We start from the raw sequence: 26802 nt of genomic DNA, 5'->3' as shown, positions 1-26802 counted from the left end.
AAAGGTTATTGAAGCCTGCCTAGGAGAGGAAACTAATGTAACGGAAAATCAATTTGGCTTTATGCCAGGGAGATCTACAATTGAAGTTATTTACCTCCTCAGGAGACTCATGAAAATATTTAGAGCCCACAAAAATGACCTTCATATGGTCTTTGTTAACCTAGAGAAAGCTTATGATAGAGTACCAAGAGAGCTTATTTGGCATGTCATAGAGAAGAGAAGCATGAATAACTATGTTGGTATTATTAAAGACATTGTTAAGTTTGTCTCGAATTCTTGACCCATTTTGAAAATTGACCCGATCCGACATATTTTGGTGGCCACCCAAATGAAAAATTTTATGAGATCTATGATGGAAGCAGAGGGGTTGTGCCGATAGGCCCATGCCCAAAGCCCATCACTAATCTCTTATGGGGGTGCGGAGGCATAGTATGGTTCGACTGGATCAATCGCGACCCAATGGGTTAACCCACAACTTGGAGTATATAAAGTACTGTTGTCTTGTTGAGAATGTCATTGTATTTTTTGAGATTTATCAAGCTAGGTTTTTAGAGTGAGTTTTCTTGGTCTCTGCTTGGGTGTAATCTCTCTTCTGCATAGTGAAACATCTTCTTCTTCACCCGAGGACGTAGCACACCACCTTGGTATGTGAACCTCGTTAAATCTCTGTGTCATGCGGATCTATTGTTTCTTTATTCTTCATATTTCTTGGTGTTTGATCTAACAAATTAGTACCAAAGCTTTGGGTTACTTCGATCCATGGCTTTAATGAAGTACGATTTGATAGGTTCGATAGCAACATCAGTTTTAGGGCCCGTTTGATAACATTTCTGCAGTTTCTGTTTCAAGAAACGGCAGAAACATAAATTTTTGTTTCTAAAAACATAAACATAATTGAAGGTGTTTGATAAGTCATGTTTCTGGAAATCGATAGTAATCAACGAAAGAATGACTGCAAGTCATTCCCAGAAACAGGCAAAACAAGTTTTACTTGTTACTTGTTTCGCCTGGGTCGTTTCTTGAACCATAAATAGGAAAAATTTCTATTTCTATTTCTAAAAACAAGTGAAACGAAACAATTTTATCAAATGCTTTTTGTTCTATTTCTGTCATTTTTGAACACAGAAACGTGTTTCTTGAAACGTTATCAATCGGGTGCTTCGTCTATGGTAAATTCGAATGATGGTTGTTCTTACACAGTAGAGTTTGAAGAAAACCTTATTTGAAAAGGCGAAGAAACCTATAACTATGTCCAATGATGATTAGAACTATTTCGATGATAATGTCCTTTCAGCTATTCAGTTGTGTCTTTCGAATAATGTTCTATAAGAAGTTCTCTCAAAGCAAACGACTGTAGAGTTTTGGGTGAAGTTAGAGAATCTTTACCTCACCAAATCCCTCACCAATAAGTTGAGATTGAAGCAACAAATGTATACCCTTCATATGGGTGAAGGTACTTCTATTAAATCCCACATATCTGAGTTTAATTCTACTGTTACTGATTTGAAAATGATAGATGTTAAAATAGACGATTAATATTTGATACCCTATTATTGTTATGTTCTCTGCTTCTATCTTATAATCAGTTTAGGGATACCATGATTTATAGTAGAGAGACAATCTCTATTGAAGTGTCAAAACGAATCTGCAAAGCAAGCAAAAGATTGATGATGAGTTGATGTCTGTCAATAAATCTTATGGTATTGGTTTGGTAGCTAAAGGAAAAACAAATAAAAGGAGTTTAGATGGTGATAAAAGGAAAGCTAGATCAAAATCTAAACACAAGAATTTGACATGCAATTACTGTAAGAAAAATGAACATATTAAATCTGAATGATCTAAGCTTTTAAATAAGCAGAAAGCAGGTGGTGATGCTCAAAATCAATAGAAAATAGATGACTCTGCAGAAGCTAGTATTACTGAAGATGAGAATGAGTCTGATATGCTTTTGGTGACTGATGCCAGAGTCAGATCATAGGATGAATATATTCTTGACTCTGGTTGTTCCTACTATATGTGTCCCAATAGTAAATTGTTCTCTACATACGAATCAGTTCGAGGTGAAATTGTGTTGATGAAAAATAATACTTCTTGTAAGACTATTGAAATGAAAATGATCAATATCAAGATGTATGATGGCATTATTAGAACCTTGTCTAATGCCAGGCATGTCTTCGATTTGAAGAAGAATCTCTCATCAGTTTAGACACTCTTGATTCAAATGGGTGCAAGTATACAGCTGAAAGTGGAGTCAAGAAGATCAACAAGGGTGTTCTCTTGTTGATGAAAGGAATCAAGGTTAACAGTTTGTATGTGTTACAGGGTACCACAGTCATTGGGTTTGTTGTAACAGCTTCATCATCTATGTCTGAATAAGATGTCACAATTTATGGCACATGAGGTTAGGCCATATGAGTGAAAGAGGGATGGCATCATTAAGGAAGAGGGGGTTGTTGTGTGGTCAGAGTATAGGAGCAATGAACTTCTGTGAGCATTATGTGTTTAGGAAGCAGAAGAGAGTCAGTTTCAGTCCTGCTATTCACAGGACCGAGGGAACTTTAGACTACATTCATTCAGTCCTATGGGGGCCTTCTAGGGTTGCTTCAAAGGGGGTTGGTGCAAGGTATTTGCTTACTTTCATTGATGATTTCTCTAGAAAAGTTTGGGTATATTTCTTCAAGCACAAAAATACAGTATTTATCACTTTTAAACAGTGAAAAAATTTTCTTGAGAAGCAGACCGGAAAACAAATTAATATGTTGAGAACCAATAATGGCCTAGAGTTCTGTAAAGGTGACTTTAATGAGTTATGCAAAAATGAAGGTATTGCAAAACACCATACAGTTATTAAAACACCACAACAGAATGGAGTGGCAGAGCGTATGAATAGAACCTTGTTAGAAAATACGAGGTGTATGTTATCAAATGCAGAATTAGGCAAGGAGTTCTGGGCAGAAGCAATTAACACAACAACTTTGTTGGTGAATAGATCTCCTTGCACAACTATTGAGTGCAAGACTCCAGAAGAAGTTTTGTCAAGTAAACATATAGACTACTCAAATTTAAAAGTATTTGGATATCCTGTTATGCACATGTGAATGAAGGGAAGTTGGAACCTAGGGCTAAGAAATACTTTTTTCTTGGGTATAGATCTGGAGTGAAAGGATATAGGTTGTGGTGTCTTGATCCAAAGTCTTCAAAATTTTTTATTAGTAGAGATGTTACATTTGATGAATCTATTATGTTGCATCCTAGGAAAGAAGCTCATGTTCATTGTGATGAAGGTCAAGAAAAATCTAAAGAGAAGGTGGAGTTTGAAATTGGTGGGTCATCTTCAAACAAAGCACAATCTACTTCAGTTCAGCTACCTACTTTTACTGAAGGAGATGGTGCTCAAGAGAATCAAGAAGAAGAGCGGTACAACATTACCAAGGATAGACCAAGGAAGAATATTAGGCAACCACAAAAGTATGGACATAGTGAATTTGTTGCATATGCATTGTTGATTGCCATATTCTGAAGCTGTTACTTCAATTGATTCTACAAAATGGTTGATTGCCATGAATGAGGAGATGAAATCTTTTCATAAAAATCAGACTTGGGAGCTTGTCAAGCCAAGAACAAGGAAGAAAATTGTTGGTTGTAAATGGGTCTTCAAGAATAAGGAATTTACCTCAGGTATTGAAGATGCTAGGTACAAGGCACGTTTGGTTGCAAAGGGCTACAGTCAGGTACAAGGAATTGATTTTAATGATGTTTTCTCACCTGTTGTTAAGTATAATTCTATTAGTGTCCTGTTTGCTTTAGTTGCTATGCATGATTTGGAGTTGGAGCAACTTGATGTGAAAATATCATTCTTACATGGTGAACTAGAAGAACAGATTTATATGCATCAACCTGAAGGGTTCGTTATAGAAGCTAAGATGGACCATGTATGCTTGTTGAAGAAGTCCCTATATGGTTTGAAACAGTCTCCTAGACAGTGGTATAAAAGGTTTGATTCAGTTATGGCTAGTTTTGAATACTGCAGGTGTCAATATGACTCTTATGTTTATTTCAGAAAGCTCTCTGATAGGTCATTTATATATTTACTGCTTTATATTGATGATATGTTGATTGTAGAAAAAGACAAGAGTGAGGTCAACAGGTTGAAGGAACAATTAAGTTCTAAATTTGAGATGAAAGATTTGGGGGCAGCAAGGAAGATCCTTGGTGTAGAGATCAAGTGTGATAGAAAAGCAGAGAAGTTGTGACTATCTCAACAGAAGTACACTGAGAAGGTATTGAATCATTTTAGCATGAAAGATGTTAAACCTGTAAGTACTCCTCTTGCATCTCATTTTATACTTTCAATTACTCTATCACCTAAGACAGATGAAGAGGTGGAGTACATGTCAAGTGCTCCATACTCTAGTGCAGTTGGCTCCGTTATGTATGCTATGGTTTGCACTCATCCTGACATTTTACAGGCTATCAGCGTGATGAGCAAATATTTGTCATGTCCAGGTAAAGCTCATTGGGAAGAAGTGAAGTGGATACTTAAGTACTTGAAAAGGATCTCTGGTGTTTGTGTAGAGTTTGGGAGGAATGGTGATAGTTTATTTGGTTTTGTTGATTCAGATTATGCAGATGATCTTAACAAAAGGAGCTCACTCACAGGTTATGTATTTACTCTAGGAAGAAGTATAGTTAGTTGGAAAGCTACTTTACAGGCTACAGTTGCATTAACGACTACTGAAGCAGAGTATATGACAGTGACTAAGGCAATTAAAGAAGTTATTTGGCTTAGAGGTTTGTTGGGAGAACTCAACATGGATCATGGGGTGACTGTTGTCCATTGTGATAGCCAGAGTGCTATTCACTTGACTAAAGATCCGATATATCATGAGAGGACAAAGCACATTGATGTCCGGTATCATTTCATCGAAGAGATAATTGCTCAAGGCAATATTCAAGTGTTGAAGATTGGTACTGAAGACAATCCAGCTGATATGTTGACTAAGCCTTTGTGTGTTGGTAAGTTCGAGCATTGCTTGAACTTACTTGGTGTTTTTCGTGTTTGATTTTAGCCCTTTTCGAGGGCTACTGGAGAAGATGGGGATATTAGCTATTTGTTTGTTTGTTGGAGCAGAATTCAAGCCAAAGTGGAGATTTGTTAAGTTTGTCTCAAATTCTTGACTCATTTTGAAGATTGACCCGATCCAACATATTTTAGTGGCGACCCAAATGAAATCAGTGATGGAAGCAGAGGGATTGGGCCGATCGTATGGGGGTACGGGAGCGTATGGTTTGACCGGATCGATCACGACCCTGATGAGTTGATCCACAACTTGGAGTATATAATGTACTATTGTCTTGTTGAGAAAGTCATAGTATTTTTGGGGGTTTATCAATGTAGGGTTTTAGGGTGAGTTTTCTGTTGCTACTTGGGTGTAATCTCTCTTCTGCATAGTAAAATATCTTCTTCTTTGCCCGAAGACATAGCACACCACCCTGATGTGTGAATCTCATTAAATCTCTATATCATGTGGATCTATTCTCTTTATTTTTCATATTTCTTGGTGTTTGATCTAACAGACATATATGAGGGAGTGGTGATGAGTGTCAAAATGATAGAGGGACAAAGTAATAAATTCTCGGTTTTGATTGGGTTATATCAAGTATTAGCCCTAAGTCTTTATTTGTTTGCACTCATTATAGATAATCTAACCAGGCATATCCAAGACCTATTCCCATGGTGTATGCTATTCGTTGATGATATTGTTCTGATAGATGAAACATGGAAAGATATTAATATTAAATTGGAGCTATGGATATCATGTTTAGAGTCAATAGGTTTATGGTAAGTAGAATGAAGACAAAATATATGATGTGCCCTTTCAGCCAAACTAGTGGAAGGGTTGGAGTGGTGAAACTTGGAGATTGGGAACTACCTCAAAGTGATAGTTTTAAATATCTGGGATCCATCATCAGCAAAGAGGTGATATAGAGGATGATGTTGCCCATAGAATTAAAGTGGGATGGATGAGATGGAGAGATACATCAGGAGTTTTATGTGACAAACATGTGCTTATCAAAATCAAGAGAAATTTTATCACACATTTATACGACCAGCTATAACCTATGAAGCAAAGAGTTAGGCAATCAAGAAAAGTATTTTGAATAAACTTGGTGTAACGGAGATAAGAATGTTGAGAATATTGTGCGGAAAGACCAAAAGAGATAGAGTAAGGAATGATCGCATTAGAAACAATTTGGGGGTCGCCTCTGTCCAAGACAAGGTCTGTGAGAACCGGTTGAGGTGGTATGGTCATGTCCAAAAGAGACCTATGGATGCCTCAGTGAGAAAGAGTGACTAGATTCAATTGGATACAACCAAAAGAGGTAGAGACAAGCCCAAATGACTATTGATGAAGTGGTAAGAAAAGATATGCATATGGTAGGGTTAGATTGTAGTATGACCACTAATAGAATTCTATGGAGGACAAGGACCCGAGTTGCCGACCCCTTATAGGGGATGTTCCTGTTATGCTTTCACTTCTACGTTTACCTATTTTGTACTTCACCTCACCTCACCTTACTTATGTTGTCTCTTTATAATCCTACTCCTATCTCGGACCCATGTAGCTGACCCCATTAAGTTGAGATAAGGCTATGATTGTTGTTGTTGATAAAAAAGAAGAAATTCAAATACATCAATATTATATAGTTTTTCAAATCTAGCCTTTCCGGCTAACCGGTGAGCAATAGAGACCTTACTCCAACATTGTTTTTTCAAACAAATATAAAGAGAGATACCATTCAGGTTCATTTTCGATCCCAGAGGACTTGAAAATAAAAGTCCTAAGAGGATGAACATTCCAATGTTGGTTGATGAATAGCTTTGCGACACTAGAGAGATGGGTGAGGCTGATTAACATTGACATAAGTGCAACGGCTATCGGGAATCCATGGTTGAGTCCAAATGTCTACCGATGAACTAGAACATATCTTCCAATACACCATATTTGGGAGTTAAGTAGGAGATGAATGATACTATTCCAAGTCCAAGACTTTGATTTAGGCTTAAAATTTGCATCAACCAGGTTGTTACAAGGAAAATATTTAGCCTTGACAATCTTACTCCACAAAGAATCAGGTTTACAGAAGCTGCGCCAACCTAAGTGAAGGATGAGGGCCAAGTTGTGGTCCGAATTTCATCTAAATCCTAGAACTATAGACTTTGGTTTGCAACAGGAATCCCAGCCATTTAAAGATAGTGTATGGGAAATCATATGTTTTCCCTCTCCAATTTATTACATCAGGATTTTGGGAAGGGAAAACATGACTTAAGATAGGTGGGAATGGAACTCAAGAAAGATTTAATTAGGATGGTACAATCCACCATGGATAAACGTGGAGCCTTCCAAGATGCCAGTTTACATCGAACTTTATTTAGGAATCTAGAGAGACAATTATGTTTTGATCTATGTTGTCCCAATAAAGATGCACCAAAATAGAAAGAATTCAGAGGTATTTCACTTATTTCTACAAAGCTTTTGATGGCATTTTTAGAACTAGGAGAGGTATTTTTACCAAAAAAGAGTTCACTTTTCTCAAAGTTGATCTTTTGACCAGCAATACTTTGAAAGAGGTCAAGTATCACTTGAATGGTGCAGACATCCTCTACAAAAGCCCCACAGAATAGGAGGGTATCATCTGCAAACAACAGATGAGCAATTTCAAAAACAAGTACTAGAGATTTCGATTCATTTTAAAAAGGTTCAGCTCCTCAAAAGCTTTCAACAAATGAGATATGCCCTCCATAGCAAGGATTTATGATCTAGGGTCAGGATTTATGATCAAGGGTCATAAATGTTTTCTCCCTATTGTACAAGATTGATAATCTCTCTGTGTTATTTCCTGATACCCTCTGTATGAGGATATTGAGATAGATGTGCGGAAAAACTAGGAGAGAGAGAGAGAGAGAGAGAGAGAGAGAGAGAGAGAGAGAGAGAGAGAGAGAGAGAGAGGAATGATCATGTTAAAACTGATTTGGGAGTTGCTCCGATTTAGGATAAGTTTAGAGAATGTCACTTACGATTGTTTGGTAATGTTTAGCATAAACCTTTGAATGCTCTAGTAAGGATGAATGAACATATCTAGATGGAATGAACTAAAAAAATTAAGGGCAACCCTAAAATGACCATTGAAGAGTTGGTAAGAAATAACATGTATAAGCTAGGCCTAGTTCTTGGTATGACATCAAATAGAGCTGTTTTGAGGGAAAATATCCATCTTGCTGTCATGGATCATGTAGTTGATCCCATTTAGTTGGGAAAAGTCTTTGTTGTTTTTGTACCATCTGCATGTCATCCAAATGTTGGGGTTTCACATAGAAGGTGGAACAATAGTCCCACGTCGAAACCCTCTACTTCACAATTAGCTTCTGAGAATGAGTTTACTGAAATCCCTCATTCCACAACTTAGCTATCTACTCCAGATATGAGATTATTACTTCGGACTTCTGCGTGAAACTTCAACAGTAAATGCCTCTTATCAACTGTATCAACTGTACCTAATTGTGTTACTTTTTATGCCGCCACAATATATAAGGCAAGAAAAAAAAAATCATCTATTGATCCACCAAGAATCTCTCAATATAATCTTTTCCCATGTATGGTATGTAAAAAGGGTTATAGTTTCCCCAATTTTGTTCTATTTAAGTCTTCATTCATTAATGATTTGTTAGAAATTTCTAGGACCTCTCAAATTGTTGACTTTTAATACCAGCGTCACCCACTAATTAAATCATTAGATACATAGGCTGGATGGATGGATGGATGTTGGACTCAATTTTGACCAGCCATCTCACTATAGGTTTGGGTTTTAGAAAAAAAAGATTAAACGGTTATTTTCTATGGTACATTATAAATGGCGTTAAATTAGAGCCAGTGTACATGGGAAGAAGTTACCATTGCATGTACTCGTGTTTAAAATATAAGACAACATAAATGAGGAAAAAAGAAGCTTAAAAGGCACCATGACCCCTATGTCTAAACATAGTGGAGCTGTGGAGGTGTAACGATGGCCCTACACCTTGTGAAAAGCAAAAATCCGTTCTATATTGATGTTTCCGTTAATAACTCTATTGTCACATATGCTGATGTAGAGGTCATGTTGCCTTGTAGAGATCCCTCTCCCATAAAACATTAAGGGTTTGATTTATGTGCACCAGCCTCAAGCTTAAAACACTTCAACCCTTGGTTCAGTAAGGAACATAAATGATATTACAATTCATCCATTTTTCCCTGCTCCGATGATTCCGATGACTGAAGCGACATCCACGGCCATGTAGAGAAAATTTTTCTTTTCTTCTCTAGGCATCCAAAACACAGCCTAAAGCTTTTGGAAAGTAAGAAACTTTCTCTCAAGTATTACTCACGGGGATGCTGCCGCGACAGGGTCGCCGGTGCCACATTAATGCTCAATTGGTTACTTACTTTTCCAACCAACTGTAGCCGGATCCATGGTCTACCCTGTCCACAGAGGTCCCTACCCTCAATTTTCTAAGAGGGCCCTTCCCCCCGGAGGAGGGGGTAAGAAAAAGTTCTGTGGAACTTTATCCAAGGTAGATCTACCCTGTCCACAGAGGTCCCCTACCCTCAATTTTCTAAGAGGACCCTTCCCCCCGGAGGAGGGGGTAAGAAAAAGTACTGTGGAACTTTATCCTAGGTTGATAGCCTGACAGACTGACACAGTTAAATTCCCAAATTGCACACACAAGGCAATGGGGAAGTTCACACATGTCAAAGCAAGCATAACCCTTAATTTCAGGCAGTTGGACTGTTGGTTCTACTGTAAGGTAGGGAAGGGTGATGACTCAAATCATAAAGATGGTAGGGAAGGTTGATGGTTGGATCTTCCTACCCATCTGTTTTTGGTATAATCCAGGCGTGATTGGCAGATCCAATTAATAAATGTGTCAGAGTCAAATCTGGTCTGTTTATAATATGTCGTTTCTGGTGTATAAGGTAAGCTCGATATTCACCTGACTCGCCTGAATATTTACAAGCTTGACTCCATCTGACCTAGTAGTTCAAGTTCAACCATTTATAAGCTATTTACCAATATTTTTATCAGTTTTTATATAATTATGTGTATTTTTTTTTTAAATAATTGATAAAATAATGAATATATTAAATTTTCTAAAGTTCAAGTTAAGGTTTTAATAGTGTATTAGCACACTTAAGACTAGAATAATCCGATTAATAGAATCACAATTAAAACTTTGAACCCAAATGAATCCGACTGAACCAACCAGATTACATAAATAGGCAATCACAGTGCAAGCCAAAGACCCAACAGGCCCGCCTAAACCCAATCGAACCATATGAGTTAACACTCCTAATTTATTAGTTAATAACAATTTTTATTAATCAATGTGATTGGGTCAACTTACGTGCATCTGAACTAATCCTCTAGCGTAGAAACCTACTGCCATGGTCTCCATTTAAATCGTAGATGTACAGGTCAAAAATAGAATCTGAGACTATACACTTATTCATACAATCCCTAATTTACTCTAACCATCTGAGCAGCCTATGAATAAGTACTAACCAATAATTCTAGTAATAATAATAATAATAATAATAATAATAATAATTTTAACTTTCCAATATTTCGGACACCTTCCTGTTTTTCATAAATTTAAGATTCTTCATTTACATTTTAATACCAACGTCACCCATTTGCGCAGTCAGTCCATGCAAGCCATCATTTTTTTTTAAAGATTTTATTCATGTGTAGTCTCACACTCACACTATCATATCCACTAAATCCTGACACAAGGGCTGGATGATGTTGGACTCAATCCATTTGACTTCAGGTTTGGCTTTTTGAAGAAATAGGATAAACAATTATTATTAGGATCTAATTTTCTCAAGATCATGATAATCGTCGTGATTACATATAATAGGGGAAGAGAAATCGATTAGTGATGCGATTCACATTTTAACTGTTAACGAAAGATAAATAATTGTTTACCAAGCCACCATTAGAGGGGATATAGGCATCGTCAAACAATGGATCCACTTGCTCTAGAAGCAAGCCTGACCTTTATCCTTCACTTTGACTGACCTCTTTTTCGTTCGTCTACTAAGTTGACATAGACCTCTCTTTACTGTTTGCTGGATAAGGGATTTTTCAATACCATCACACCCCCAAGGATTGTGAACCGCCTAACTGCTTCACCTAAGTGATCTATCCGTTTTTCGATCTTATTCCCACTAGAAAATGACGTTTTTTTCTTATCATTCAATCATTGGTGAAGGAAATTTTTATCCTATTTTCTTTGGTATATTATAAATGACATTAAATTAGAATCACTATGCATGTGTGGTGAACATGGAAGAAGTTACAACTTTAGGAAATTGTAATTAAAATTTAAGAAACCATTATATATATATTTTTTTGATAAAGAAATCTAAATATTTAAGGGTTTAGTCTTTGTGCACAAACATTTAAACATTTCAAGCCTTAGGCTATGTTTGGTAATTAAGAAAAAGAAAAAAAAAATAGTACAAAAAACATAATAAAACAAAAAAAATATAAGTACACAATGATTTTTTATGTGTTTCTCCTCAAATTCATCATTTTTTTTTTTTTTTTGTCAAACATAGCCTTAGATTCCAGAAGGAGCAAAAATGATATTACAAATCATTCATTTCTGCCCATCTTCCATTAATCTATGTTAATGGGGTAAACATTAATGCTCACGGGGATACTTCTACAGTAGGGGCGTGCTCATGTCATGCCACATTAATGTTAAATTGGATGCATACTTTTCCATCCAACTACTCTCTCAGCTGTTGGTCTTGCAGATCCTCTCCCTTATCTTTTTCGGAACTTCCCTGAATTAATTGTAGTGGATATGTACTTTTTAAAGCAGGTTATCCATTCCCTTCATTGCCCCCATAATTGTAAGAGAAAGTACAGTGGGACTTTCATTTGGTATGGTGTTATATATTTACTACATATTGTAATTTGTTTCTTTGTTTCTCTTTAATTGGTTTCTTTTGTAACGCAGGGTTGTCCTGCTTTGTTCCATAGAGGTTTCTCCTCCTCTCTGTCGGTCAGTCTAGAGATGGAACAGGAGTTTCCTTTTTATGTACAATTTCTCTTCCTTAATGCATACAAATTACTTATCAAGAAAAAAAAAATGCATACATCCTTTATATATATCATACTAAATGGTCATTTCGGCATAGGAATCTCCTACTGATATCCATCCTATACCAAATAGTGTCTTGATATATGAACCTCATATTTAAGGATGTGAATTTATAATGGAAACCTTTTACCGAAATCGAATCGATCCATTTACACAGAAACCTCAAAATCGTTTAGTAAATGGTGTGGTTATGGTTTTAAGTTTCAGACCGATTAGCTAAACGGGTTGGGTCAATTTTAACCGCGAAATCCGTTGATTTCAAATCGAATTGAAACCGTTTAAATCGAACCATTTAAACCGATTCGATTAATCCATATAACAATTAAATAAAGCAAGGGCAGTAATCCGTATAAAATTAAATTAAGTGTCCATCCTACTCTGGTATGATTTATTGCAATTCAGTTCAAGTTTAGGTTTTATATCATAAACTTGTAATCCATATATGTTACTATGTTATTATGTTATCACAAATGGGATGTTTTGGCTGAACCACCTGTCATTTTAATATTTTATACTATAAAAGGCTAGATTCAGATGTTGTATGATATTATTTCTATATGTTTGAGAATGACCATATATGCAAAGAAATAACACTAGATTATCAAATTAAGACATACCATCGTCAATATAAAATCTCTTATTTGTGGTTGTCAATTACTTTTGGATAAGTTTATGATCTTCAATTTAGAGATGGTTGCAAGTTATAACAAACCGATTGTGAACCGTTTTACAAACCGTATGGAATAAATCAAAATCGAAACCGTTTAAAACCGTGAAATGAACATCGTTTAGAAACCGTGGAAATCGAAACTGTTTACTAAACGGTCACGGTTTCAGAAAGTAGAACTATTTAGTAAATGGTGCGGTTATGATTTTAGTCAAATAAATGTGAACCGAATCGATCTACACCGTTTAAACAAAAACCAAACCAATTAACACACTTACTCATATTGATACCCTATTAAATTAATTTGATTCCATTCAATACTAATAATGTTGACACCCTTAATTAAATTCCAATTGAAACATCATTTCAAAAACACTTTTGAAGAAAACCAAGGGCAAAACTGTTCGATACGTGACTTTGTATCGATACTATTAGGATGGCCGATGCCTATCCAATATCGTATGACTACAGGACCAGTCTCAGTATAATTATTGCACGAAACAAGACCTAAATAATAATAAATAAGTAAAAGCATATTTAGAATTATTGATAGAGGGCATGAATGGCTTAGAAAGGGGAAATCTACCGAACCACCCAACATACCACTTAAACCCGGACCCGCCGACCCATTTAGAAGATTCTTAAGCAGCACTATAAAGTAGAAGATATAATCTCGCCGGAGTTTAATAATTATGGATCCGGCCAGGGGCGTACATCACCAACTATTGCCTGGCTGTGATCAGAGCTTGGAGTGCCGGGTTCATCACGACTGTAAATTCTAACTTCTCGCTAAAGTCCGACATCTTCTGTGATGGAAGCGACATCCACTGGAACTCTTGAACCATCCTCGCCAGCATGAGATCTATGTGAAGCGACGCCATGGCCAATCCCGGACAAATCCTCCTACCCGCCCCGAATGGGATCATCTTCACTCCCTTCACCCCTGTGATATCCGCAGTCTCTTTTCCTGACAGAAATCTGTCAGGGTTGAATTCCTTCGGGTCGGACCATGCCTGATGATCCTCTGCTATACTCGACAGGAAGATCTCCACGTTGGCATCCGTAGGAACATCGTACCCTCCCAACGTGGCTGGCTCCGTCACTGCATGTGTTAAAGAGAAGTAAGTGGGAGGGTGTTTTCGTAAAAGCTCCTTAGTCACGGCGCTAAGGTACGTCATGCCCTCCAGGTCCTTCTCGTCCACCTTCCGATCTCCCACCGTCGATTTGATCTCATCGTAGATTCTCGATTGAATCTCTGGCTTCTCGATCAACCTTGCGATGGCCCACTCGAGTGCCGTCGCAGTGGTGTCAGTCCCACCGTTGATAAACTCAGAGCAGAGTGTGACCAGCTCCTCGTTCGTTGGGGTTGATTTACGTCCCTCGATCTTGAGATCATAGAGCGTGTCCAGGTAAGAGAACGACATCGCCATCTTATCGGATCCATTCCTCAAGGCTGATCGTCGTGCCTCGATGTAGGGGATCAGCGTATTAAGCTGCTCCTCTCGTACTTCCAAGGCTCGCTTGCGTTGCTTGGAAAAGAAAGGGGCCAAGATAGGGAGATAATCATCGATCCTAGGGTCGAGAGTAATCAACACAGTCTTCATCATCTGATCAAGCCTTTCGATATCATCACCGTCCATTTCCACCCCGAAACACATCGACGCAAGGATGCAGAAGACAGCGAACCGGGCGTGCTTCAGAACCGATACAACCCCCTGGTTCGACTCAGCTTCAGACCGGAATCGATCGATCATCCGATCCACTGCAGAATCTCTCACTCCACGGAATTCCTTGAGCCGGGAGTTGCTGAGCATGTTTTGGACCATGTTTCGCCGTAGAGATCGCCAGACCGGCCCGTAAACGGCAGAATTCACCGTGAATTTGTTGACGCTGAAGATCTTCCTGGTTGGGTTCTCTCGAGGCCGGGTTGCGAAGACTTGACCCTTCTCGATGAGTGCTTCATGAGCTAATTCCGGGCTACTAATTATGATCATGGTTCGTGTACCCATCTTTAATGTCAATATTGGGCCATAGACCGGCACGATGTCTCTTACGTACTGAAAAAAAGGTTTGCCTGAACCGGCCACCTGAAATAGGTTGCCGACTACCGGCCATCCTGGTGGGCCGGGAGGAAGGTTTAGCCGCTTTGACTTGCTTCCTTTTGGTACTAAGAATATGATGGCAGATATGATAAAGGCCATAGCAGTGAGTAAGATACGGTTTTGGTCAGATGAGAGAGTGGAAGGAAGGAAGGAAGCCATTGATGATACAGACGAAGAAGAAGAAGCTAGGAATGAGAAGTATGGGCTTAAAGCTCAATGGAGGAGAGAGTGGGAGACAAATATAATATAGGGAAAAGAAAGCTATGTATCCTTTAGTATATGTCACGTCTAGATATAGGCAAGTGTAAAAAGACTGTAAAAACCGATGTCATGTGTTGAAGATGTTTTCGTGTGACCTCCTATTAATCTATTAATATACGAGCGGATGCAATGAGCACACAAAGCAATTAGAAATAGTAAAGGGAAAGTCATATTAAAGAGTGAGAAAATGCTGGTGGGTATTAAATAGAACCATTAAAGCTCTCTATAACTTCTGATCTGTCCATTTCGGCCAAGTGTAAATGCTAGACCTCTAAAGATAAAACCAGGTGGTGGACAAGAGGAAGTGAATTGCCTCTCTCTCTCTCTCTGGAGTCCGGACACTACAATCAACGCCGCTGTGGTGGTTGCCGGACGTAGGAATTTGAAATATGGGTTGACGTAGGTCAGCTTCTCTTGTTATCTTCTCTAGTAAAAGTAAGAATGAGCGGTAGGGACCAACACAAATGCTGCAAATTTCGTCAACTTCAAATCTGTCTTGGGTGGAAAACTTGCCGCTACGTATTTAATGCAAAAGTAACAATGGTTGTGGTTGGTGCTACCAGAAATAAATAGTGAAATAGACAAGTGCGTCCTAAGAGTCTCACTTTTATACTATTAGTCCTTCAATTCATTCACATTAGCTGGTCAGAACGATGATACTATTTAGAGCAAGAAACCATAGTCAGTTCTTAGATCCGATTAGGCATGATGGAAGGAAAAAAAAAAGTGATTATTCTCTACAGTGTGAGTGCAGTGATGCAATGAGCATCTTATGACTGAGAGTATCCAGACACAAGCCCCAGGTCCTCTTGACTATCTGATGCTCACTATGTTAGATCAAACATCAAGAAACATGAATAATAAAGAGACAATAGATTCGTACGACACAGAGATTTAATGAGGTTCACACACCAAGATGGTGTGCTACGTCCTCGGGCGAAGAAGAAGATGATTCACTATGTAGAAGAGAAATTACACCCTAACAACGGCAAAGAAAAACTCGCCATGAAACCCTAGCTCGAAAAACCCCAAAATATAATGACTTTCTCAACAAGCAACAATACATTATATATACTCCAAATTGTGGGCCAACCCATCAGGTTGTGGTCGATCCGGTAGAACCATACCGCCCCCGCATCCCCATAAGAGATCAGTGATGGGCTCCAGGCTTGGGCCTAACGGCCCAACCCCTCTGCTTCCATCACAGATCTCAAAAAATTCCTCATTCGGGTCACCACTAAAATATGTCGGATCGGTTCAATCTTCAAAACAGGTCAAGAATTCAAGACAAACTTAACAAATCTCCACCTTGACTTGAATTCTCCTCCAACAGATAAACAAATACCTAATATCTTCATCTTCTCCAATAGCCGTCCAAAGGGCTGAACTCAAACACAATAAACACCAAGTAAGTTCAAGCAATGCTCGAACTTACCAATACATAAAGGCTTAGTCAACATATCAGCTGGATTGTCTTCAGTACCAATCTTCAACACTTGAATATTACTTTGAACAATTATCTATTTTATGAAATGATACCGAACATCAATGTGCTTTGTCCTCTCATGATACAATGGATCTTTAGTCAAGTGAATAGCACTCTGGTTATCTCAATGGACAACAGTCACCCCATGATCCATGCTGAGTTCTCCTAACAAACCTCTAAGCCAAATAGCTTCTTTAATTGCTTCAGTCACTGCCATATACTCTGCTTCAGTAGTAGATAATGCAACTGTAGCCTTTAAAGTAGCTTTCCAACTAACCGTACTTCCTCCAATAGTAAATACATAACCTGTGAGTGACCTCCTCTTGTCAAGATCACCTGCATAATCAGATAAACTATCACCATTCCTCCCAAACTCCAAACAAACACTAGAGGTCCCTTTCAAGTACCTAAGTATCCACTTCATTGCTTCCCAATGAGCTTTACCTGGACATGACAAATATCTGCTCACCACACTGACAGCTTGTGAAATGTCAGGACAAGTGCAAACCATAGCATACATAACAGAGCCAACTGCACTAGAGTATGAAACGTGTGACATGTACTCCACCTCTTCATCTGCCTTAGGTGATAGAGTAGTTGAAAGTCTAAAATGAGATGCAAGAGGAGTAGTTACAGGTTTGGCATCTTTCATGCCAAAACGATTCAATACCTTCTCAGTGTACTTTTGTTGAGATAGCTATAGCTTCCCTGCTTTTCTATCCCTCTTGATCTCCATACCAAAGATCTTCCTTGCTGCCCTCAAATCTTTCATCTCAAATTCAGAACTTAATTGTTCCTTCAACCTATTGACCTCATTCCTATCTTTTACTGCAATCAACATATCATTAACATAAAGCAACAAATATATGAATGACCCATCAGAGAGCTTTCTGAAATAAATACAACAGTCATATTGACACCTAGAGTATCCAAAACTAGCCACAACTGAATCAAACCTTTTATACCACTCTCTAGGAGACTGTTTCAAACCATATAGGGACTTCTTCAACAAGCATACATGGTCCTCCTTACCTTCAATAACAAATCCTTCAGGTTGATGCATATAAATCTATTCTTCTAGTTCATCATGCAAGAATATTGTTTTCACATCAAGTTGCTCAAACTCCAAATCATGCATAGCAACTAAAGCAAGTAGGACACGAATAGAACTATGCTTAACAACAGGTGAGAAAACATCATTAAAATCAATTCTTGTACCTGACTGTAGCCCTTTGCAACCAAACGTGCTTTGTACCTAGCATCTTCAACACCTAAAGCAGATTCATTCTTCTTGAAGACCCATTTGCAACCAATAGTTTTCTTCCCTGTTCTCGGCTTCACAAGCTCCAAAGTCTAATTTTTATGAAGAGATTCCATCTCCTCATTCATGGCAATCAACCATTTTGTAGAATCAATTGAAGCAACAGCTTCAGAATATATTACAGGCTCACTATTTTCAATTGTATCTGCAACAGACAATGCATAAGCAACAAATTCAGCATGCCCATACTTTTGTGGTTGTCTAATATTTCTCCTTGCTCTATCCTTGGCAATGCTGTACCGTTCTTCTTGATTCTCTTGAGCATCATCTCCTTCAGTAAAAGTAGGCAGCTGGACTAAAGTAGATTGTGCTTTGTTTGAAGATGAACCACCAATTTCAAACTCCACATTCTCTCTAGATTTTTCTTGACCTTCATCACAATGAATAGGAGCTTCTTTCCTAGGATGCAACATAGCAGATTCATCAAAAGTAATATCTCTGCTAATAAGAAATTTTGGAGACTTTGGATCAGGACACCACAACCTATATCCTTTCACTCTAGATCTGTACCCAAGAAAAATACATTTCTTAGCCCTAGGTTCCAACTTCCCTTCATTTACATGTGCGTAAGTAGGACATCCAAATATTTTTAAATTTGAGTATTCTGTAGGTTTACTTGACCAAACTTCTTTTGGAGTCTTACACTCAATAGTTGTGCAAGGAGATCGATTCACCAACAAGGTTGCTGTGTTAACTGCTTCTGCCTAGAACTCCTTGCCCAATCCTGCATTTGATAACATACACCTTGCCTTTTCTAATAAGGTTCTATTCATACGCCTTATCACTTCATTCTGCTAGGGTGTTTTAATAACTGTATGATGTTTTGCAATACCTTCATTTTTGCAGAACTCATTAAAGTCACCTTCACAAAACTCTAGGCCATTATCGATTCTCAACTAATTTGTTTCTCGGTCTGCTTCTCAAGTAAATTCTTTCACTGTTTGAAAGTGATAAATACTTCATTTATGTGCTTCAAGAAATAGATCCAAACTTTCCTAGAGATATCTTCAATGAAAGTAAGCAAGTATCTTGCACCAGTCCCCTTTGAAGCAACCCTGGAGGACCCCCATAGGTCTGAATGAATGTAGTCCAAAGTTCCCTTGGTCCTGTGAATAGTAGTATCGAAACTAACTCTTTTCTGCTTTTCAAACACACAATGCTCTCAGAACTCCATTGCTCCTGTACTCTGACCACACAATAAGCCCCTTTTACTAAATGATGATATCCCTCTCTCACTCATATGGCCTAACCTCATGTGCCATAAATTTGTGACATCTGATTCAGACATAGATGATGAAGCTGCTGCAACAGACCCAGTGACTGTAGTACCCTACAACATATACAAACTGCCAACCTTGATTCCTTTCATCAATAAGAGAACACCCTTGCTGATCTTCATGACTCCACCTTCAGCTGTATACTTGCACCCATTTGAATCAAGAGTGCCTAAACTGATGAGATTCTTCTTCAAATCAGGGACATGCCTGACATTAGACAAGGTTCTGACAATGTCATCATACATCTTGATATTGATCGTCCCCATTCCAATAGTCTTACAAGAAGCATTATTTTTCATCAACACAACTCCACCTCGAACTGATTCATATGTGGAGAACCATTCACGATTGGGACACATATGGTAGGAACAACCAGAGTCAAGAATCCATTCATCTTGTGATCTAACTTTATCATCAGTCACCAAAAGCATATCATACTCACTCTCATCTTCGGCAATACTAACTTCTGCAGAATCATCTATTTTCTGTTGATTTTAAGCACCACCACCTGCCTTCTGCTTATTTAAAAGCTTATAGCATTTAATTTTAATATGCCCCTTTTTCTTACAGTAATTGCAGGTTAAATTCTTGGGCTTAGATTTTGATTTAGCCTTCTTTTTATCACCATCTGAACCCCTTTCATTCGTTCTCCCTCTAGCTACCAAATCAACATCATCAGATTTATTGGTAGATGTCAACTCATCATCAATCTTCTGCTTGCTTTGTAGATTCGTTTTGACATCCTCAATAGAGATTGTTCATCTACCATAAATCATGGTATCCCTAAAATGCTTATAAGATGGAAGCAGAGAACATAACAATAATAGGGCTAAATCTTCATCGTCTATTTTAACATCTATCATTTTCAAATCAGTAACAATAGAATTGAACTCAGATATGTGGGATTTAATAGAAGTACTTCAATTTCAATCTATTGGTGAGGGATTTGGTGAGGTAGAGGTTCTCTAACTTCACCTATAACTCTACAGTCGTTTTCTCTGAGAGAACTTCCTGTAGAAAGACACAATTGAATAGCTGAAACGGCTTTATCATCCAAATCGTTCCAATCATCATCGAACATAGTTGCAGGTTTCTTGACACAACTGAATAGCTGAAAGGGCTTTATCATCCAAATCGTTCCAATCATCATCGGACATAGTTACAGGTTTCTTCGCCTTCTCAAATAGGGTTTTCTTCAAACCCAGCTGCGTGAGAACAACCATCATTCGAACCTGCTATAAACTAAAACTGATGTTGCCATCGAACCTATCAATATCATATTTCGTTGAAGCCATTGATCGAAATAACCTAGAACTCTGATACCAGTTTGTTAGATCAAACACCAAGAATATGAATAATATAGAGACAATAGATCTGTACGACACAAAGATTTAACGAGGTTCACACATCAGGGTGGTGTGCTACGTCCTCAAACGAAGAAAAAGATGATTCACTATGCAGAAGAGAAATTACACCCTAGCAATGGCAAGAAAAAACTCGCCCTGAAACCCTAGCTCGAAAAACTCCAAAAATAATGACTTTCTCAACAAGCAATAGTACATTATATATACTCCAAATCGTGGGTCGACCCATCGGGTCACGGTCGATCCGGTCCAACCATACCGCCCCTGCACCTCCATACAAGATCAGTGATGGGCTCTGGGCTTGGGCCTATTGGCCCAACCCCTCTGCTATAGGCCCAAGCCCTCTGCTTCCATCACAGATCATAGAAAATTTTCCATTTGGGTCGCCACCAAAATATGTCGGATCGAGTCAATCTTCAAAACGGGTCAAGAATTCGAGACAAACTTAACACACTGCATCACTGCACTCAATGCAAAAGATGTTTTTGCAAAAAAAAAAAAAAATATATATATATATAATAGGGTTATAAGATCTTATCTCTAGATGTAAAGGTACTCACCAATTTTAAGTGGAAAAATCTTTCAAGACGAAAGGTGAAATATCACAGAAACCCTTTCAGGTAAAACTTACAATATAATCATGATAGGGTTATAAGATCTTATCTCTAGATGATATTACAGGCTATTAGACTTCAACTGAAAACCCTACCCTTACATTATAAAGCAACAAACCAAATAAAAGTAGATTTACAAGATCAGAATACTCTCATCTCGAAAGCCGCATTGACAAAATAAGAAAAGGCACAAAAACTCAATCTGTGAGTGGAAGAGGAGAAGGTTCTCTCTCTCCCCTCGGATTGGGTTACAACATGACAATGTTCTCTTTGCCAAGGTAAGAAGAAATCTTCATCTCACGGTCTCCAAGTAAAATTGGATTTACCTTGGTACAATCCACCTCTCACTCTCACTCTCCCTCCTTTATTTTTATATATATATATATATATATAAATAAAGAAAAACTTAAGTTGGCTTTAGCAAGAGAAGTGGGTGAGAGGAAACCCAACATTATTTGTTCTGTGAAAAGCATTGTTCGATAGAGTGGGGAAACTCACGAATACCACTTTTGGAGGTCGATTTGAAAATCTTAAAGTATCAGTTAGATATGATTAATAAGATACTAAGACATCCGATCTATTCTAACATATAGATATACATCTTAAGGAAGACAACAAGCACGTCTCACTTTGTTACCATAAAATGTGATGGCCCATGAGTTACCATTTTGGGGTCTATATTGCAAAATTTTAAGGCAATATGTTGAGATAACTCAAGGATATATTAGGACACATCGGAAGCCTCAGATAACCAAATTGAACTACATCTCTGTATCTCCCAACTCTTGGCAAGCAAGGCTTTCCCAAGTTTGTGAGTGAAAAATATAACAACTTCCAAAATTATGTATAACACATGCAAAAGTATTGCAACTATTGGAAACATAGAAAATAAAATAAACAATCATAAGCCAAAGTACAATACCAAATTTAACATGGAAATCATTCAATGTGGAGGAAAAAAGTGAGACAAATTTGAGTGGACTCCTCTAAAATTAATTTTTGATTATAATGTAATTCTCTTCCTAAGTTCATGCTGAAATACTGAGGTTAACAACAAGAATGAGAGAAATACAATACCACTTGAAGAAGTACAAGTTTACTTCATAAGCATCAATAAGATGGCATCATCCCACCTCTAAAAGCCCCCAGTATATCTCTCAATAGTTTGGAGAAACAACTGAAAACAAAAACAAAAGTTTCAGTTTATCGACTAGATCAAATGCGTGAGAGGAAGGTCTACCGAAAGCCTTAAGTTTACCACATTGAGAAAATTACATCCAAGCTTGATACATCACATTTAGCTCTAGAACTAGCTGATTCTATGACACATACCCGTGTTCTTAAATCAAAATTCTTCACAATCAACAAATCATCAAAGACTAATTGAGCAAGTATGGTCTTACCTAGGGGTGTCAAATGGTCAGGTTGGATTGAGTTTTAAGAAACCAAGTCCAACCCGACGGTCTCTTAGCTCAGCACAACCCCAGCCCAGCCCAGCCCAGCCCTAGGTCGGGCTGGGATATCTTAGCCCAAGCCCAACCCATCGTTTGGCCCAAGCCCAACCCAACCCATTACTCTGATTGACCCTGCCAGGGCCGGGCCGGCCCTCATTAACCCTACATTTCATTTGTCTTTATATGCATTAAGATAAATTGAAACATGATCAACACCAATCATTTAAAAGAAAATCTAATATAAATCAAGAAAACATACTCATAATATATCAATAACATGTAAATACTAATATCAAAATGAAAATTAATTCACAGTTCATAAACAAAGTTTAAAGTTCCAACCACTCCCCCACCCTCTCCCTCATAACAAAAAAGAAACTTGATGAATAATCTTTAATAATCCATGAAATAAACTTTTATAATGAATCCTAAGAGAATAAAAGTTAATAATAAGCAAATGTTAGGAATACAAAAAATCTATCAATAATTATTAGGAATCACACAGCCTTACCTGAAAATGGTTGGCAAACGTTATCATGCTTTAGACAAATTAATAGCATCACCATCATCAAGATGAGCTAAAATATAATTGATGCAATCAATAAATTAGGAAAGATAACATCATTCATAGTGTTAGCATTACAAATGTTATTAAATGACATAAAGTAGCTTGAAAACTTGTTACTTGATTCAATATTCTCAAGTTCCTCTAAGCTCTCTTCAACATTAATAGGGGTTGGATTCTGTCGTAGCCAATCTTGTGAACACACCAACGACTCTACAATCTTTGGTGTTAATGAACTACGGAACTGGTCTAGAATCCTACCACCAGTGCTAAAAGCTGACTCTGAAGCAACAATTGAGACTGGAATTGCTAAAACATCTCGAGCCATTTTACTTAGAAGGAGAAATCTTGAACTGTTGACCTTCCACCAGTTCAAGATATCAAAATCATCTGTGTCACCCTTATCCTTCTCAGCATTCTCATCTTTCACACTACCCTCCAACAAATAACGATCCAACTCTAATCCAACTTGGAAACATTCATCTTTTTCCAATGAATCAAAAAATACCCTTTTCGAACTTTTATGAGATTCTTTCTTGAAGCATCAATAGAAATAGAAGTTGAATCACCTTTTATTGCATTAGGAGTTAACTCATGCATATGGTAATACTTTAAAACGGGGTCCATGACATTCCTAACATTTTTAATCTTTGCATCAACCTCAGATTCAGATTCAGAATATAGCTTTGAATAACAAAATTTCAAATACTTCATCTTATAACGTGGATCAAGAATAGAAACAATAACCAACATGATATTTACTTTATCTGTGCTATCCCAATATTTCTTAAATTTTTCATTCATTGTCAATAGACATATCATGAAGCATAGCATCTACACTTCTTAATCAATTGCCAAAGAGTGATTCAATCATATAAACCTCTTGAAAATAGAGATTTGCAGTAGTATAAAGAGACCCAGACAACCTTATTGTGGTAGTGTTAAAAAACTCTAAGAATTTGCATAAAACTTTAGCTTTCTCCCAATCTTGATCAGTCGGGATCTCATCTTTGCAATCCATTCTAAAGTTTAAGTCTCTATCTTCTAGGCATTCAAAAGCCTTTTGAAACTCTAGAGCTATTTGTAACATAAGGTACGTAGAGTTTCAATGAGTAGAAACATCTAGACATAGAGTTTTCTTACACTCAATTTTTTCTTGCTCACAACACAATTTAAATTGCTGTGATCTTACTGGTGAACTTCTTACATACCTCACAGCAGCACAAACTTTAAATATGGAATCCTCACAACATTTAAGACCTTTCTTGACAATTAAATTCAAAATATGTGCACAACACCTCAGGTGAAAAAACTCACCATCTAGCATTAAACCATTTTTCTTATTAAAACCTTCTCTTTAAATTCTGAATTGCAACATCATTGTTACATACATTATCTACAGTAATAGTGCCTAACTTCTCCAAATCCCAATCAATCAAACACAACTTAGGGCATTACCAATAACTTCACCAGTGTGTGGTGATGGGACTACTAAAAAATTAATGATCCTTTTTTGCAACTTCCAATCTTGATCAATGTAATGTGTGGTGAGGCACAAATAACCGAGATTTTGGATAGAAGTCCACATATCGTTAGTAAGACATACCCTTTGATTTGTTCTTTTAAAGATATCTTGAGTTTCTTTTTCTCATCCAGATACAATGCAAAATAGTCATTTGCCACTGTGTTATGTGACAAAGGGTTGAATTTAGGTTGTAAAGCCTTGCAAAACATTCTAAAGCCGACTCGCTCTACAAATAGGAAAGGTAACTCATCCATGATAATCATACAAGCAAGACTCTTTCTACAAAATTCTGGGTCAAATTTCCAAGATTAGATAGTGGTGATGGTCTTACCATCATTCTCCTCAACTCCATAAGTCAACATCTTTTGTTTATTATTTTTACCGTTATCAGGATATTGCCAACATTTGTCCAAATAACGTTTCAATGTGTGCTAGTAGCATTTTGATTAGCACACCCAAATTCTCTATGGCAATATATGCATTTACATTTGATAGCTCTTGAACTATCAGGAGGTTTACTCTTAATAAAATGGTTCCAAACACTAGATGGCCCAATCATTAGAAGATTAGATAATACCTCGGGGACACTAGTAGAGCTTGGCTGATTTGGATTTGAGATTGGCTGATTTTGGAATTGAGCCAGGCTGATTTGGATTTATGCTTGACTGAGTTGGAATTGGACTTGAGCTTGACTGAGTTGGATTTGAGCTAGGATTAACTTTTCCGTCATTGAAATCTGAACAAATAAACAAACATACATCATACATGTGTAACCTTTGGGTCAAATACAAGCAGCAACTGGCAACATTTGGAAAGAGAAATAATTAACATAAAAATCACCTTTATGGTTTCAAGGAGATGGTCTACTCCACTCTCACTGGGAAAGAAAGGCTGATGCCTGATGGCCTGAATGGAAGAAAAAAAATTTAAAAACATATCATTTGGTATATTAAGAATGTAAGAGCAGAAACAAAGAAATTGAATGGATTCTATACAAATATTACATAGATGTCAACCTGTCCAAGAAGTACATAATTCAGTCGAAACACAACTTGCAGACCAAATATCAATAGTTGTAATATACTCAGTTGTTCCAAATATAAGTACAGTGCCTAGAGCAGAAAATACAAATTATTAGGATCCCCTTTCACCTATTAGTATGCAAAATGAGCACATATTAGTATGCAAGACGAACCAAGATAATAATGATTGGTGCAAAAACAAGAAATGAAGGAAATGTGATTAAGAATGTAAAATAAAATGTATGAGGTTTTAATGCAGAAGTTTTCATTATCATACATCACCTAACTAATAAGTTGACAGCACAAACAAATTGAAAAAAGAAAAAAAAAAAAAGAAAAAGAAAAAGAAAAAGAGAAAAAAGAAAGTCAATCCTACTGTAATCCATCCATATCAATGGACACTTGTTTGTTTGGAGCTGAAGTCTTTGTCCAAAGAGATAGAACTTTTTTTTTTTTGGTAGAAAAAGAGAGAGTATTTTGAAAGAAAAAATCTTTGGATGTCAATAGATAATTTCATTCTTTGCTAGTCCTATAGACCTCAACAACTATACAGGGTTATTGTTAAACAAACTGGTCTGAGACTTGTTTTTCAAGGATGTGCCTTTCTTCACCTTCACCCTTCCTTAACAACAGAAGCATGTAGCTCCAAACTTTAAGCCCATATATATACAGTTAGGCCAGCCTATGTGCCACATTAATGATACATAAACAAAGAAACAATTTTATTATTATTATTATTTTTTTTTTTTGCTGGTTGAAAGTTTATTTGTAACTTATGATTTTTTTTACTGATGAAAGCCCGACCTATCAGTTGTAACCATACTTGGAAGAGAAACAAGTTCTCTGGCTAGCTAATGGTTAAATATTGAACAATATAGAACAATGGATGGAGGTGGGAGAGAGAGAGAGAGGGAGAGAGAGAGAGAGAGAGAG

General features: G+C 37.3%; 1 protein-coding gene across 1 annotated transcript; it reads right to left on the bottom strand.

Moving 5' to 3' along the window:
• Positions 1-13390: 13390 nt before the first annotated feature.
• On the bottom strand, positions 13391-15334 carry LOC122065236 (cytochrome P450 77A2-like). The gene has a single exon (XM_042629044.1). It carries the CDS (start codon positions 15137-15139, stop codon positions 13601-13603), a length of 1539 nt encoding a protein of 512 aa, XP_042484978.1. The 5' UTR covers positions 15140-15334; the 3' UTR covers positions 13391-13600.
• Between the last annotated feature and the right edge of the window lie 11468 nt (positions 15335-26802).

Source organism: Macadamia integrifolia, unplaced genomic scaffold (assembly GCF_013358625.1).
Source record: "Macadamia integrifolia cultivar HAES 741 unplaced genomic scaffold, SCU_Mint_v3 scaffold1938, whole genome shotgun sequence".
Taxonomy (NCBI): domain Eukaryota; kingdom Viridiplantae; phylum Streptophyta; class Magnoliopsida; order Proteales; family Proteaceae; genus Macadamia; species Macadamia integrifolia.
This window is presented reverse-complemented; position numbering and strand designations above follow the sequence as displayed.